Here is a 16371-nt window from a genome sequence, read left to right on the forward strand (position 1 = left end):
ATTAAAAACAGCAACAGCATAAAGAGATGAATTAAAATCAGACAGCTCTTTGAAATATTATGTTGTCTTTCCTCTTAACAGTTTGCCAGATCTCTGTCCTGGCTGCTTTTCCTTCCATTATCTTGCATGTGAGTTTTCATTCCCTGCTCATCCTTTCAGAGTTTGTGGAGACAGTCTTCCACTGTTCCATCTATACTTCTAGCCTCCACTGGTACCAATAATGAATTTTAATTCCCCAGGGCAGATATATGAAGAATGTTTAATTATGCACTGTCATGGTACTTGGAAGATGATAATTAAATGAACTTTTGGGTCCAAGTTACTCTGTTCTCAGGAGATTATTTTAAGCTGTGTTCTGAACTCCTTTTTTATGTATTTCTTTAAGGCAGGTAGAAAAGAAAGGATGTTTATAGGTTTTATATGCCTTATGGACACTCATTTGGTTTAAAAATGTCTTCACCTAGATATACAAATAGGTTGGGCAGGGAAAGGGGAACCTGTTTCCCCTCTGACTCCTTTGCAGCTGCTTAGAGCAGGTGGAGCTGCTGCTGCCATCTACTGGAGCTCCTGCTCCTTCTACAAAGTCTCCAGTCTTTTTGGCCACCCTTTGGAAGACCTCTCCCCTCTGCCATTTCCCAAAAGATCATGTACACTAAACAACACTAAAAATGCTATTCTTTTTCCTACCTTCCCCCTGACTCACACTCTAGAAGTCTCCCCAAGAATCTTACTGATGCTGTCAAGGGAGCGCCTGTTATGCATTGGTGAAAGGTTTGGGGAAAGGGGACTTTGATTACTTATACCGTGTGAGACATATTCTTGGAATCAGCACTTGGAGCTCAGAACATCTTTTGCATGGAAACAGTGCTATAAAAGGCAGTTTAGAATGGGCAGACTCTGACTTTTAACCCATATTGAACTTAGCTGAGTCCTTCAATTAACCAACTGGTTATGGCCTCCTAGCTGGGCTTTCTGCCTTTAAACTTGTAATCCCTTCTGATTCATTTACCATACTGCTTTAGAAAGATGGTTATGAAAGAAATAACGGATTGTGTTAATTCTCCTCAAACTTTCTGTGTGTCTTATTGCCCTAGGCTGAGTCCCAGATTTGTCAGCATGACATATTGTGACCTAGTCCCTTACCTGTCAGTCATCCACCTCTGGCGTCCTATGCTTCAGCCTTATGTGATATAAATCTTTGACCTTGTTATAAATAGGGACTGAAAAGTTTTGGGAAAGCATGCTTTTGTACAAGCTTTCTCTACCTAGAATGCCCTCCTTTGTATTCTTTCCCTGGTCTGCCAACATCTGTCTAATATCTATTTATCCTTCAAAACTCAATCCAAATGTGTCTTTCCCCCAGAAGCCTTCCTTGACAACCTTACTCACCCATTGCAGGTCTATATTGTATAATTCTTCAACTAATGTCTACCTTCTCCACAGAACTCTAAGCTCTACAAGGCCCAGGATTAGGTCAATTTGGGCTTATCATTGTATCTCTAGGGCCCAACACAGTCCCTTACAGGCACTCAATATTGCTAGGTCTGAGTTAGACACTTATGCTGTGTGCTCCTGTAGCACTCCACAAGAACCTCTGTAATATACTTAATGTACTGTATTGTAATTGTCTATTTGTCTTCTTCAACAGGATTATGAGTTCCTTTTTGACAAGGTTTGTGTCTTTTATCTCTGTATCCTCTAGTAGTTAGCATGGTGTCTAGTAGATATATTATGCTTTTAATATATGTTTGACTATTGGATGAAAACTATCCATTTGGAAAATAAGCAGATTTATACATACATTTACTATAGGGTTATAAATTGATAAAACCTCATTGAAGGGCAATTGGTAATACTTTATAAAATTTTTAAATGGACTAAAAATATACTTTATTTTTAGGTATACTCAGTGTTATGGTCATTGAAACATTGTTTATACTAACAAACGATCAGAAACATCCAAAATGGTGTAATTTAAGGGATTGGTAAAATAAGTTATGAAACAGCCATACAATGGAATACCATGTAGTCATTAATAAAGACAGTAGATCCTATATAATAAAGAGGTAATATGCAAACTGACCGTCACTTCAACACACAAGATGGCTGCCCCCATGTGGTCAAAGATGGCCGCCCCCATGTGGACACAAGATGGCCGGCAGGGGAGGGCAGTTGGGGGGGACCAGGCCTGCAGGGGAGGGCAGTTGGGGGAACCAGGCCAGCAGGGGAGAGCAGTTAGGGGCAACCAGGCTGGCAGGGGAGGTTAGTTAGGGGTGACCGGACTGGCAGGGGAGGGCAGTTAGGGGCAACCAGGCCTGCAGGGGCGGGCAGTTGGGGGCAACCAGGCTGGCAGGGGAGGGAAGTTGGGGAGACCAGGCCTGCAGGGGAGGGCAGTTGGGGGTGACCAGGCCTGCAGGGGAGGGCAGTTGGGGGTGACCAGGTCTGCAGGGGAGGACATGGGCGACCAGGCCAGCAGGGGAGGGCAGTTGGGGGTGACCAGGCCTGCAGGGGAGGACATGGGCGACCAGGCCAGCAGGGGAGGGCAGTTTGGGGCAATCAGGTCAGCAGGGGAGCAGTTAGGTGTCAATCAGACTGGCAGGGGAGTGGTTAGGGCAGGGGTGGGCAAACTTTTTGACTCGAGGGCCACAATGGGTTCTTAAACTGGACTGGAGGGCCGGAACAAAAGCATGGATGGAGTGTTTGTATGAACTAATATAAATTCAAAGTAAAGGAGCGGAAGGGAGAGCAAGAGAACCCTCCGCTCTTTCGGCTCCACGGGCCGGATAGAACAGCTGAATGGGCCGGATCCGGCCTGTGGGCCGTAGTTTGCCCACGGCTGGGTTAGGGGGTGATCAGGCTGGCAGGCAGAAGCAGTTAGGGGCAATCAGGCAGGCAGGCAGGTGAGCGGTTGGGCGCCAGCAGTCCTGGTGGGATCAGGCCTAAATGGGCAGTCAGACATCCCTCGAGGGGTCCCAGATTAGAGAGAGTGCAGGCTGGGCTGAGGGACACACACACACACACACACACACACACACACACACCCATGCACGAATTTCGTGCACTGGGCCTCTAGTCTTCTATAAAATGATATCCATGAAAAAAAAAAGTTTAAAAGCAAGGTTCAGAGAAGTGTGTACAACCTACTTCTATTTGGTTTAAAAACAAACAAACTTGTGTGTATACACATGTACAGTAAGCTTATATGCATAAAAGATCTCTGGAAAGATTATAAGAAATTCAGTATTAATTGAGAGAACCAGGTAACTGGAGGACAGATGCCCCATTAATACCTCTTGAATGTTTGTGTTATTTGTATTATTACCTATCTGAAAAAATAATGACAAAATACTATTTCATATTCCTAGACTATGGCTCTTACTCTTTCCTTACTGTAACAGATCTTGCCATTGACCAGATCCACCGTCATTGTCATTTCTTTCTTTTTCCATTCACTCTTCCGGTTCTCCACTTTGCATTGTAGTTGTCTTGTTCAGTAACTAGTGAAGACAACAAAGAAAAGGAAATCCTCACCTACCCAGGAGCGTGCTGGTACTCTGACTCTGTCTTGTTTTCTCTCCCCAACCCACCAGCCTCAGTTCTCTCCTACCCCAGTGCCAGTGAGTTCCATTCCAAATATCTCAGAAGCCCTAAGTATCTCATCCTTTACATAACCCTACCCAGCCTCTTCCCAAAAGCTGCATTTTGACTTTTCAGCTGTTCAGAAACTTCATCAATTAATTAGTTGTTTCTTCCCTCCTCCCATCTCAGTCCCTCATCCTTCATCTTCTACCCTACTCCTTACCCACTCTCCTTTTCCTCCCTTTGCTCTGGAGGTTTTATCCATATCTTCCATTCTCCCTACTTTTTATCCTGTCCCATCTTATATTCCTGACCCAGGCAGTCTATAATAAGAGCTACCACCAGGAGCTTAGAACTGGGACAATTCTCGGAGGAAGACAGTTGACAAGATCTTTATTCCATTTCTGCAGCAATAGGGACAGGTGATTTGGACATCTCAGATTGGAACTCTGAATTGATTGTCGTATAAAGATGTTATTATAAGTGAGGGTTAGGAGTCATATTTCATGTCCACAAGCATCATAAACAAGAGTGTTCTGTGGTTTACCCAAAAGTAATTTTTATCAATCTGTGGAATAGGCCAACCAGTCATTGTCTTCCTACTTTTTATCTACATGGTGAATGGTGATTTGTCTGTAAGTGGCCTGTAGTGGTTTCTGTGTCGTGGTTGCTAGAGTTGTAGCACAGGGGAATAACCACACCAAGTGGGTCTCATCATAATTTGGCTATGTAATAGTTTTAACAGTTAGTGCTTTCTCTTTGTAAACTTGTATTGCTTTTAACCTGTATTGATTTTTCCCCACCTTTAATATTTTCTAATCTCCTTCTAACAGAGGCGGACATCCAACCATGGTCATGCCAGGAAAAGAGCCAAGGTGAGCACCTTTTCTCTATAGCTTCTTTCCTGGTGTTATTAGTAATACATTTTACAAATGGACTTATCACTAATATCTCATTTATTTGCATTATACACAGGCAGTTTTCTGCCTAATTGTGAATATACATACATATGTGCACACACAGAAACATGCATGCACATATATCCCATTGTAAGGTCTGGCTATATTTTTCTCCATTATCTCTGATTCAGCCACATGTATTTCTGATAACTGTGGGATACCCAGCCAGAGCCTCCCACAAAAGCCTGAGCAAATTGGTCCTAGTTCTACTGTAATGCTAGTTTCTCTGCTCAGCTCTGGCTTCTCTGAGAATAGCTGCTATATGAGTCTTACTTTTTTCCCTCAACATTTTTTTTTCTTTATGAATTTTTTTTTTTAGATAAATTGTGCCCCATTGGTAGAAATGATTCAAGATTTTGAACATCCTAAAAATATAGCCCCCCTTTTTTTATATTTTACTTCTTAGGTTGGACAGGGAGGAAGACTTAATTTTTTAATCATTGTATGATAAAATTAGCCCATCACAGATTATTTTATTTTATTTAAAATATATTTTATTGATTTTTTACAGAGAGGAAGGGAAAGGGATAGAGAGTTAGAAACATTGATGAGAGAGAAACATCAATCAGCCGCCTCCTGCACACCCCCTACTGGGGATGTGCCCGCAACCAAGGTACATGCCCTTGACCGTAATCGAACCTGGGACCCTTCAGTCCATAGGCTAACGCTCTATCCACTGAGCCAAACCGGTTTCGGCACAGATTATTTTAAGTAGTGTTATCAGGGAGGACTGTATATTATTAGTGTGTGCTAGCATATTAATTTCAGTTGGAAAACTGTAAAATGTTAAACTTTTCTTGCAGTAGGAAGAATTATCACCAGAAGTAATAATTAAGGGCATCCACTCTTTTCCCCCAGAAAAATAATGGCAGAATTTGAGAGTGGCCATTTTGTTGCTTGGGTTTAAAGAAGGCCATTATGTATGATAAATTGACTCTGTGTCGCTTTATATGGCCTAATCCACAGTGATGTTCTTGATATTAAAGTTCAAACAGAGGGTATTCACTGCTATATCACTTCTTCCTGAATTTTTTTTCTTTTTTTTTAAATATATTTTTATTAATTTCAGAGAGGAAGAGAGAGGGAGAGAAAGATAGAAACATCAATGAGAGAGAATCATTGATCGGCTGCCTCCCACACAACCCCCACTGGGGGTCGAGCCCACAACTCGGGCATGTGTTCCTGACCGGAATCAAACCCAGACCCTTCAGTCCGCAGGCCAACACTCTATCCACTGAGCCAAACCAGCTAGGGCCTTCCTGAACTTTTTTTTTTTTTTTTTTTTTTTTTTAATATACATTGATTGGTTTCAGAGAGGAAGGGAGAGGGAGGTAGAAACATCAATGATGAGAGAAAACCACTGATTGTCTGCCTTCTGCACACCCCCCACCGGGGATCGAGCCCGCAACCTGAGCATGTGCCCCTGACTGGAATTGAACCTGGGACCCTCCAGTCCACAGGCCCACCCTCTATCCTCTGAGCCAAACCACACAGGCGTCCTCAAACTACGGCCCACGGGCCACATGCGGCCCGCCGAGGACATTTATCCGGCCCGCCCGGTGCCGCTGTCTGTCCTGCTTAGCAGCCGACTCATCCCGGGCCCGCAGTGCCCATAGGAATTTGATCATAGTTTTTTTTTAAACTATAGTCCGGCCCTCCAATGGTCTGAGGGACAGTGAACTGGCCCCCTGTTTAAAAAGTTTGAGGACCCCTGGGGGCCTTCCTGAACTTTTTGAGTTAAGTAAGATAGTTATTATCTTCATTTTACAGCTGAGGAAACTTGGGCTTATAGAGATTGAGGGAGTTTGACAAAGGACATTTATTAGTAAGTGGCAGAACTAGGCTTGAAGTCAGTTCTTCCAACTTACAAGTTTTTTATTTGTTGGTTTGTTTTGTTTTTGTTAATTCTCACCCGAGGATATTTTTTCATTGAGGTTTTTTTTTTTTTTTTAAGAGAGAGTGGAAAGGAAGGAGGGGGGAGATATGAGAGACACACATTGATTGGTTGCCTCCTATCGACGACCCCACCAGGAGGGATATCCAACTTGCAACCCAAGTATGTGCCCTTGACCAGGAATCAAACCTGCGACCCTTTGGTGCTTGGGCTGATGCTCAAACTTAGCCACATGGGCCAGGGCAGACTTGCAAGTATTTTTCATTATACTGCTCTACATAGAATGCATATACCAAGTTTTGTACTTTTGTATTCATGGTAAACCTTGATTTTATTGTAAGAACTCAGTAAATGTTTATAGGTAAATTTCTTATAAGTCACTCTATAGTTTTTTACTTTGAAGATCCCTAGGAGAGCAGTGATTTGCAAAATGGATTTCAGACCTTTTTGGGATTCTCCCACCAGTAGAAATAAACCAAATGGATTCACTTTTTATCACATTAATTCCCAACTGTTAGAATGGTTTTCTATCTTTCTCTTTATTCTTTTCTTAGACACTTCTTTCCATCCTTACCACCTAAGGTTTAGAGTCATTTAGTATTTACTGTCTACTGTACACTAGGCATTATTTATGATCCTATGTTTATATACCTTGTGTCATCTAATTCTCACAACAGTTCTTTAAGTATTTTTATCACAGTTTTATTGAAAAACAGAGACCCAGCCCTGACCGGTTTGGCTCAGTGGATAGAGCGTCGGCCTGTGGACTGAAAGGTCCCAGGTTCGATTCCCGTCAAGGGCATGTACCTTGGTTGTGGGCACATCCCCAGTAGGGAGTGTGCATGAGGCAGCTGATCGATGTTTCTCTCTCATTGATGTCTCTAACTCTCTATCCCTCTCCCTCTCCCTTCCTCTCTATAAAAAAAAAAAAAAAAAAAAAAAAAAATCAATAAAAATATTAAAAAAAAAAAAAAGAAAAACAGAGACCCAGAGAGGTCAAATAATTTGCTCAAGGTCTCGTAGTCCATAAGCAAAAAAACAGGAGTTAAAGCTAGGGCTTTTGATTCTTAAATCTGGGGTCTTTCTACTGAGGTCTACTGTTGTGTATTCTCAGTAAACTTCTGAGCCTGAAATTGGAGCACTGGGCTGGAGAGAGGGAGGGGTGGGGGAAGAGAAGGGAGGGCCAAGTGAAGTGGTTTTCCTATCTGTCTAAAGTAGCCATTTTGTTTTTATATGTCTACTGTTATAAGCAGGAGAATTATCTTTCTTTTGGGGTGGGGAGAATTATCTATCAAGTGAATCAGGAACTGGCAAGTAGGATTCATTTTTTAAAAAACCTTATTTAATAGAAGCAGCAACAGCGCCAAAGAGGATGTCCATCATTCAGCCAAAAGCTTTCTGAATGTCTGCCAAGGGAAAATACTATATGTTATTTGTTTTTTCTCAGTCTAATTCCAAGCTCAAGTTGGTACGCAGTCTGGCAGTGTGTGAAGAGTCTTCTGCCCCATTTGCTGATGGGCCACTAGAAACCCAGGTAGGTCCTTTATAAGAGTTAAGTGTAGCTTTTGAGTTTGGCAGTTGTTTGGTAAACTAATATAGCAACCACAACATCAACATTAGGCTTGGAAATCAGGAGCTTCGATACCAGCCATTATAGTAAAGCATGGCATGGATGAGATCATGAAGTATAGATCTTCACACCTGGACCACCCACGATGATGCAGATGAATAAGATCCCAGGACTAGATCTTATTTTCCCACCCACAACTTTTCCCTCTGGTGGTTAGAACCATTTCCATCTAATTCTTATACCAAGAACAGCCAGTGTGACTTGAGCTGCCTATATAATACAAGGCTGTGATTGTAGAAAAGGCTTGGCCTTTATCCTTTTTTTAAAACAAAAGCTAAAACAATTTAATTAATAAAATACCCTCTTCTATAAGAGAATGCTGCCTCCCCAAGATTTATCTTCTCTGATATTTAAGGGGGCTACAGGAGAATTAAAATCCATTTCCCCTTTGATTATATTTCTCTCTACTCTTGTCCAAGGATATAATTCAATTGCACATCAGCTGCCCCTCTGACAAAGAGGAAGAAAAGTCCACAAAGGATGTCTCTGAAAAGGAAGATAAGGACAAAAACAAAGAAAAGGTTCCAAGGAAGATGCTGTCTAGAGGTGAAGACTTTCCCTCTTTCTTAATCTGTTCTAGGGCCTGGCTCTTCAGTGCCCTTTCCTTCCATCTTGAAGTCTGGCACTCGCTGGCCTAACTGGCCCAACAGTTCATTGTGTCCTATGGACTTCATGGTTGCTTGAGAAGGTACCTAACAAGGTTACTTTCTTTGATGCTTTATCCAACCCTGTCTTAGGGGCTCATGTCATACCACAGAGAGCTGCTCCATTAACATTGGTGCTACACATAGGAAGACATTGTAGTCAGTTCTGATTTTATTTTTGCTCTGGAATAAACAGTGACATGGATCATCACTGGTTGCAGCTCCTCCAGATACCTTTCATATTTTGGAATGATTGAAGTAATTATTTTTAGCAGTGCAAATTTGCATATTATTATTATTAAGTTCTCTCTGGCTTTAAATCTTGGGCTGATAGCAAAAAGACATGGTTCATAAAATGATAGTTGAGAGGAAAAAAGCAACCGTGTTTATTTTTTTTATAAACAAAAAACATCATATAAATTATCAACATTTGAGCATATTTGCTGAGGTTATGGAAAATTCAGTCTTGACTGCCCTTACCTGGACCTTATTTTCCTTAACTAGAATAAAAACAGCTTTGTTTTGGTGAGGGCATTCAGTAAATACTGAGAGTAAGGTGGCTTTTCACTGTAATCCTGATGCAACACTGTGACTTAGATTCTACCTTCTATAATCGTCATGAGGAATTTGGGGGAGGGGGGCTGGCAAATCACAGTCATTCTGGTTTTTAAGCTAAAACCCCTAAAGTTTGATTCTACTTTCCTGTTCTCATCTCTCCTGATCAGGTTGTATTATGCTTGGGATTAGATATTATGCAAGGCAATTTCATTTATTTTAAATTTATTTTGTTGTGGTGGTTTTAGACTCCAGCCAAGAATATACGGACTCCACTGGAATAGACCTACATGAATTTCTTGTAAACACACTGAAAAAGAACCCAAGGTAATAACATGATTTGATGAAAGGGGCAAAGGGGCCAGCAGCCAGAAGGATACCCAAAAGGCCAGGTAGCTTCTCAGAATTTTTCCATTAGAATCTCAGGATACCCATCCCCCTACCACCATTTCTCTTCAGTGTAGTTTTATATTCTGTGAGGGATTCAGAATATCCTCATATTGAGGTTTCTCCTGTCAGAAGAGTTGAGAAAAATTCTGTAGAAGAAGAATGCAGAGACAAAGAAATATGAAGGCTTGGGAGTACAATTAAAAAGCACAGAAGAAAATAATAATTGATTGTACATAAGCTAAACCATAATAGTTTTAAAAGTCTATAAAAAATCATATAGACTATAGAATAATAATTAGATGAATAAGTGTAAAGTAGGTGTTTATATGAATATGACTGCCAACAGAATTAGGTTTCTGATAAGGATAACAAAGTACATGGTTTAGCAGGATCTGCAAAATGCATACTCAGTTGTTTTCCTTTTTTTTTTTTTGTAATTCTTTATTGTTGAAAGTATTACATATGTCCCCCTTTTTCCCCTATTGACCCCCTCCAGCCCACCCCTGCCCACTCCCCCGCCCCAGACCTTCAGCACCCTATTGTCTGTGTCCATGGGTTATGCATATATGCATACATGGTCTTTGGTTGATTACCTCCCACCCACCTACCCTCCCCGACCTTCCCTCTGAGATTCCATACTCTGTTAATTATTTTTCTTTTTTATTGATTTTAGAGAGGAAGGGAGAGGGAGAGAGAGAGAAATATCAATGATGAGAGAGAATCATTTATTGGCTGTCTCCTGCACACCCCCTACTGGGGATCGAGCCCGCAACCCAGGCATGTGCCCTTGGCTGGAATCAAGCCTGGGACCCTTCAGTCCTCAGGCCTACGCTCTATCCATTGAGCCAAACCAGCTAGGACTATTTTTCTTTTTTAAAGTAACATAAAAAAGTCAGTGAGGTTCAGTAGCCATTGCATTTTGGTCCACTATTGGGGTTTGGATCTCTTTGTCCCTTCAGCTTTTATAGTGAGCAGATTGTGTTCTCAGTCCTTGCTTTGAATACCTATGGGAGGCTGCTTTTTGTTTTGTTTTCATCTTTTCTAAACAGGGACAGAATGATGCTGCTAAAATTAGAACAGGAGATTCTGGAATTTATTAATGACAACAAGTAAGTTATTTGAATGAAATACAAATTTAGAGGTGGGAGGGTCACCAAAAGAAATTTAGGTACAATTTCAGGATATCCCTCTTTCATCTTTCTCTTATAGTCTGTATTTTGATGTAATTATTCACTGGAAACTAAAAGGAGTTGGGGGAAGTAATCAGTATGTATTAAAAAGTATATGTGTGAGAACCAAGTGAGGTATTTAAGTTATTGCATAAACTTTAGTTGAAAAAAAAAAAGTATATATTTTCAGCAGCTAGCCCTTGTCCCATATTTTATTATTCTTAAATTTCTCCCTTTTTTCTTTGTAGACTATCATCCAGGTGGATGAGACCTAGGACTTAAGGAGTAGTCTTAATGTGTGTAGTGGGTCTATAAAATACTATTGTTAAAGAAGCTGAGAGAACCTTGTTGGTTTCCATTGAATAAATATATTTCTTATAATATGTCTGTTTCTCCTAAGAAATTCCCCATTTTAGATACTTTTAAGGAAAACTACAATTGGCTGATATTTATCTTTATTTTGTTCCCCTCCCTCCCCCGGTTTTCCCTTCAGTAACCAGTTCAAGAAGTTCCCTCAGATGACCTCATATCACCGGATGCTATTACACCGGGTAGCTGCCTATTTTGGGATGGACCACAATGTTGATCAAACTGGAAAAGCTGTCATTATCAACAAAACCAGTAACACAAGAATGTAAGGGAGGAAATCACAGATTGGGAAGACTTTCCTGGGATAGCTTCTGGGGTGGAAGAGGAAGGTTATAGGATCAAGATGTCTTTCTGGGGAAGGAAGGGGATGTGGGGGTGGTAGGCTATATTATCAATTCCTCCTCTTTCCTCACTCCTGTGAGGTGTTGGATACAGATTCTACTGATGTTTTGTGAAGACTGGCCCCAGCCTCTCTTCACCTTTGCTGATAGGAGAAATATAACTTTGGAGGAAGACAAGTTGTAGATGTATAAAGAACAGACCCTGAGGACTTCATTACACCTTATGTGACGTTTTGAATGCCTGACTCCAGAAATCCACCTGATGAGAGTTGTGAAATTTAAGAGACCTGTACTAGGAGGTCAGCTTCCTAACAAAAGGGCTTTTCCTCCCTTCCACATTTTTCTCCCAATCCCAGCCCTGAACAGAGGTTCTCAGAACATATAAAGGATGAGAAGAATACAGAATTTCAACAGAGATTCATTCTCAAGAGAGATGATGCCAGTATGGACCGAGATGATAACCAGGTAAAGAATGGAAAGGGTTGGGTGTAGAGAGAGATTGCAGTAAGAGAAACTGGGAGGGCAGAAGAATTTTTGTGGGATAGAGAAAACTTGAAATATGGAAAAATGTATTGAGCTATAGTTGGCTTTGGCTTAATGTTGAGGGTTGATACTTGCTGAGCTGAATGCCACCTGTTAGCCCAGAGAGACATGGTGCTGAGGTTTGCTGGGTTTTCTTATTTGTCCTGGAACTCCTTGGTTCTGCCATTTGACTTCTAATTTCACATCATTTAGGGACAAAGCAAGGTCCCTCCCTGCTTCTGCCTTGATTCAGTTGATGACTTCATTCTTTTTTTCTTTAATAGTTAGGGATATTTCTTTGGGAACCACTCAAAGCTACTTTATCCCACTTCCACTCTTATCCTAGTTCAGGACTAGCCTTGAACTGGCAAACTTGTTATCTGATTTACCCACTTTTAAAGGTGTTTCTGATCCTTTTCTGCAAATTATTTCCCTAAGTCCTTCCACCAAGGTGAGTGAGTTAATTTGGCTTCTGATGTTGGGAGCCTCAGACAATATCCCCTTTTTGATCCACTCCTATAGGAATGAGAAGTGAACAATCTGCCCATCCTTTCCTTTATGGGCCTGGCTTTTCCTCTGACTTTGAGCTCACCCTTTAGATAGCAAGTGATTATTTGTGGGTTAGTTTTCTAGCCACATGTAGAGTTTAGATCCAACCTGTTTCTGCTTGACCTCCAAAGGAGGTTAGGTGGAGAACCAGGATTAAGGTTTAAAGAGCATGGTTGGGTAATGCCAATATGAGTCTCGTTAATTAATGATAACTATAGTAATATCTTACCTCTAGAGTCAAAATTAGTTTCCGTAGGATATTGTATCATCTTGAGACCAGGACTTTCCTGCTTGTTACTTGAGTATTTGAGGGAGTCTTTTTGAGAAAAGTACCATTATCTGTTGTGGACAAACATGCTGGGTCTGATTGAAAGCAATGAAATATACAAAAAGATAAGCAAATTTTAAAAAACAAGAAAGAGCCTTTCCATCCTGATGCCCTTCTCTCCATTTTCCTAAAACCTTTTTTTCTGTGGATCAGGAATTATTCAGGCCTCAAGGCACATGAGTGGAATTTGTCCCTATTTTATCTCTTAGCTTCAGGCTTGATTCACAATAGGTTAGGCTCTGTGCACTTTCTGTCTGTGATACTAATAATAAATACTGTAATTGCTATTCTATTGGGTGTTTTTTCTGAACTAGATTTTGTTCCTAACACATATACATTATCTTTTAATCTTCACACCCCAGTGTAGATGGGGGTTATTAGCCCCACTTTAAATGTAAGAAAACTGAGGCTAAGAGATGTTATTTGCCTGAAGTGACATTACTCAGAGGTGGCAGAGCTGAGATCCTGCCTGACCTCAAAGCCCATTATGTACTTTCTACTCTGCCACTGGTTTACTAGTACTAGGGGCTGAAGACAATATAGTGCCATAAAGTCCTGTGTCTTCTTGGAAGGGGACTGTAAAAAGACATGTAGTAGAATTTAGGTTCTTCAGACTAGTGAGAACTAAATCTAGTCAAAAGTTGATACTCCTAAAGGCATGTCTACCTCTGGAGATTGGTGAAGGTGGGGAAAGTCAGCCTAGAGTAGCAGTCTTCTTGGTTGTTTCATCTAAAGTTTCCAAAGCCTCTGAATTGAAGGTCAGAATCTTATAACCTGATGACATTCATTTGATGGGTTACCTCCCTCAGAGCTCCTTGCCTTCAAGACAGTATGGGAAAGGACACTCTGTAACACCCTACCCAAGATAGTGCTCATAACTCACAAGCCAAGAGAGGAAAAGACAGTGTGGGAGAGTTGGGTGTAGACAGCCAGAGGTGGTGATCTGCTCAGCCATCCCTCTAGTCACCTCACTACATTTCTCAGAGAATGTAAGGTTCCCTATCCACCATTTTCTTCTTTTCCCTTTCTATCGCTCTCTGTCCCCTTCTTCCACCTTATCTTGTCTGTTCCTTTCTCTGTCCATCCTTCTTTCTGTTCTCTTTGCCCTTTCTTTCTCTTTACCTCATTGTGTTGCTCTCTTTCTTCTCTATTTTTGTAATTTCTCTCCCCCTCCCTCCAGGAGTTACAGTTAAGATGAGAAAAAAATTCTTAAGCATTGAGTTTAGCTTTACCCTTGGGATTTTATTTCCAAAGCTCTCTTTGCCGAGCTGTGTGCAACTTGGATCTTCAGGACATGGCATTCATTAGTGATTAAAGAAGGGATAATATCAGGTGTTAGATCTGTAAAACTCTTCTCTACATTCAGCTCTGCTAATTACATGTTTCTTCTCCCTCTCTAGCTTCCTCCTATCCCTTGCTTTCCCTTCAGAGCAATATTGTTTATTCCCTCAGCTATTCTCTTGATCCTTACTGATTGGAGAGTACCTGAATACTATAAGGAAGCAACCCAATCCTTATAAATAGTTGTTGTTCTTGATACTCTGGGGGTGGGGGTGGGGAGATGGAGAGGCCCCAACCATCCAGAAAACCTGATCTCCCAAACTGCATGGTCAGATGTACCCAGTGAAACCTGTCCAACACTGGAAATTTTAGTGCTTTTCCCCCTCCCCCTTTTTTTTTTTATGGCAACTATAAACTCTCCCGGTTTCTCTTCCTTGCTGGTGTGCAGTGAGCTTGCAGTACGAGGAGAACTTAACTAGCTTAATTCTGCTCATCGATCTAGATCAGAGTTCCATTGCAGGATGGAAGGAGGAGCAAGTCAATAGAAGAGAGAGAGGAGGAATATCAAAGGGTCCGAGAGAGAATATTTGCCCGAGAGGTAAGTGTAGCTTCTGAGAGTTGTCAGCCCATAGCTTTTAGCTCTTAATCTTTGGAACTGTGAATGGAATGAACCCTCCATAAATGTGTTGTTGTTGTTGTTTTTTAACCAAAATCAGCCAGCCCCAGATTTGATCTCTAAAATTAAATGTGGCTTGTTAGGAAGCTGCAGAGTTTTATTTGTATTATTTTTTAATACATTCTGCTGTATGGCATATAAAGAGAACAAATGGAGTGGCTGAATTTGGTGGATATGATTAGACTGAAAATAGAAATGGTTTTGGCAGGGCTTATGGAAGGGCTTTGAATCTTGCCTGTCAAACCCTCCTCCCACTTACCCTCTTTCACTTCCACTATCCATTTTAGGCATCTTTGCTTCTAAGTGGAAGACTTAGTGTCCACACAGCCTATACATTTTATCTTGTTTGGCCAGCCTCATTTTTAGGATATGTTGGTGATTGTTAGAGCACAGATCTGGCATCATTCTCTGAGCTCCACATTCCATATTCACAGAAGGTACCACTCACTAGTCCCTCCACTCTCTACCTGAACAGAAAGTTTCTTTCTTCCTATATTTCTTAACTTGCTTCTTAGAATAGGACTGGCTCTTTGGGCCAAAAGCCAGCATGAATCATTTTAGGCAACTTGATTCTTAAGAGTTGTGAGCCAAATCAAATATACTTGATATCCCTGTATCTGGTGACCTTTGCCTACCAGACAAGAGAAATATAGCAGAAATTCAGGAAAGGCCGTAGATAGGGAAGAGGGGAACAAATCTCCAGAAAATGTAGGATCCAGTTAGCAGCACCTTCTTACAATCAAATTAGCAAGCAAAAGAGGAAGAACCAGCCTCCCTTCATTGTCAAAACATAGCCAGTTATAATCAATATACTTAGATGGACACTACTCTCCTCCCATTTCCCCACTCTCCCCTCCATCAAGAATACACACACACACACACACACACACACACACACACACACTCCTTTTCATCATCACCTAGCTCAGAAAAATATTGTCTCCAACTTTAATAAAACTGAACTCCTCTATGAACTTGTTCCATTGACTCAGGAGACCCAAGTCTTCAAAGGGTCCTCTTCACTGGGGACAGATATATGACAAACCTTCTGGCCAAAGGTCCAAAAAGAAGGAATCTTCTTACCTTCTGTTACATAGATTTCCATTTTGAGTCAGAAAAATCTGTCCTCCAATTATCCAATCAGGATAATTGGACAATCCTCAAAGAGGATTCTCTAACCTTTACCTGCAAACCAATTGGGTGGAATGAAAAGAGATCATTTGTACATGGCTGTGGCTGGTGGTGACCCTAAATTGTGACAGAGCAGGTTGGGGAATGATAATAGCAAACATTTATATAGTTTTTACTATCTTTCAGACACTCTCTTAGCATTTTGCATAAATTATTTAATCCTCATACTAGGTTATTATTTTCCTCATTTTACAAATGTGAGACTGAGGCAGAGAGAGGTTAAGTAACCTAAGATCACACCACTAGTTAGTAAAAGAGCTGGTGTTTTAATTCAGGTAGTCTGGCTCAAGTCCA

General features: G+C 41.1%; 1 protein-coding gene across 24 annotated transcripts in view; it reads left to right on the forward strand.

Annotated features, from left to right (window-relative positions):
- R3HDM2 (R3H domain containing 2) overlaps positions 1-16371 on the forward strand; it is a 212756-nt gene that overhangs the window by 161269 nt on the left and 35116 nt on the right. For 8 of the 24 annotated variants that reach the window (XM_080663014.1, XM_080662995.1, XM_080663017.1 and 5 more), the window contains 9 exons: positions 1649-1672; positions 4413-4454; positions 7880-7966; positions 8482-8608; positions 9510-9588; positions 10701-10760; positions 11314-11454; positions 11887-11995; positions 14713-14808. In XM_080663014.1, coding sequence (XP_080519140.1) covers positions 1649-1672; positions 4413-4454; positions 7880-7966; positions 8482-8608; positions 9510-9588; positions 10701-10760; positions 11314-11454; positions 11887-11995; positions 14713-14808 — 765 coding nt within the window. The remainder of the gene's footprint in view (positions 1-1648; positions 1673-4412; positions 4455-7879; positions 7967-8481; positions 8609-9509; positions 9589-10700; positions 10761-11313; positions 11455-11886; positions 11996-14712; positions 14809-16371) is intronic. The other 16 variants (XM_080663018.1, XM_080663004.1, XM_080663006.1 and 13 more) reach the window with 3 other exon arrangements.

The sequence above is a fragment of the Plecotus auritus genome, assembly GCF_963455305.1.
Source record: "Plecotus auritus genome assembly, chromosome: 3".
NCBI lineage: Eukaryota > Metazoa > Chordata > Mammalia > Chiroptera > Vespertilionidae > Plecotus > Plecotus auritus.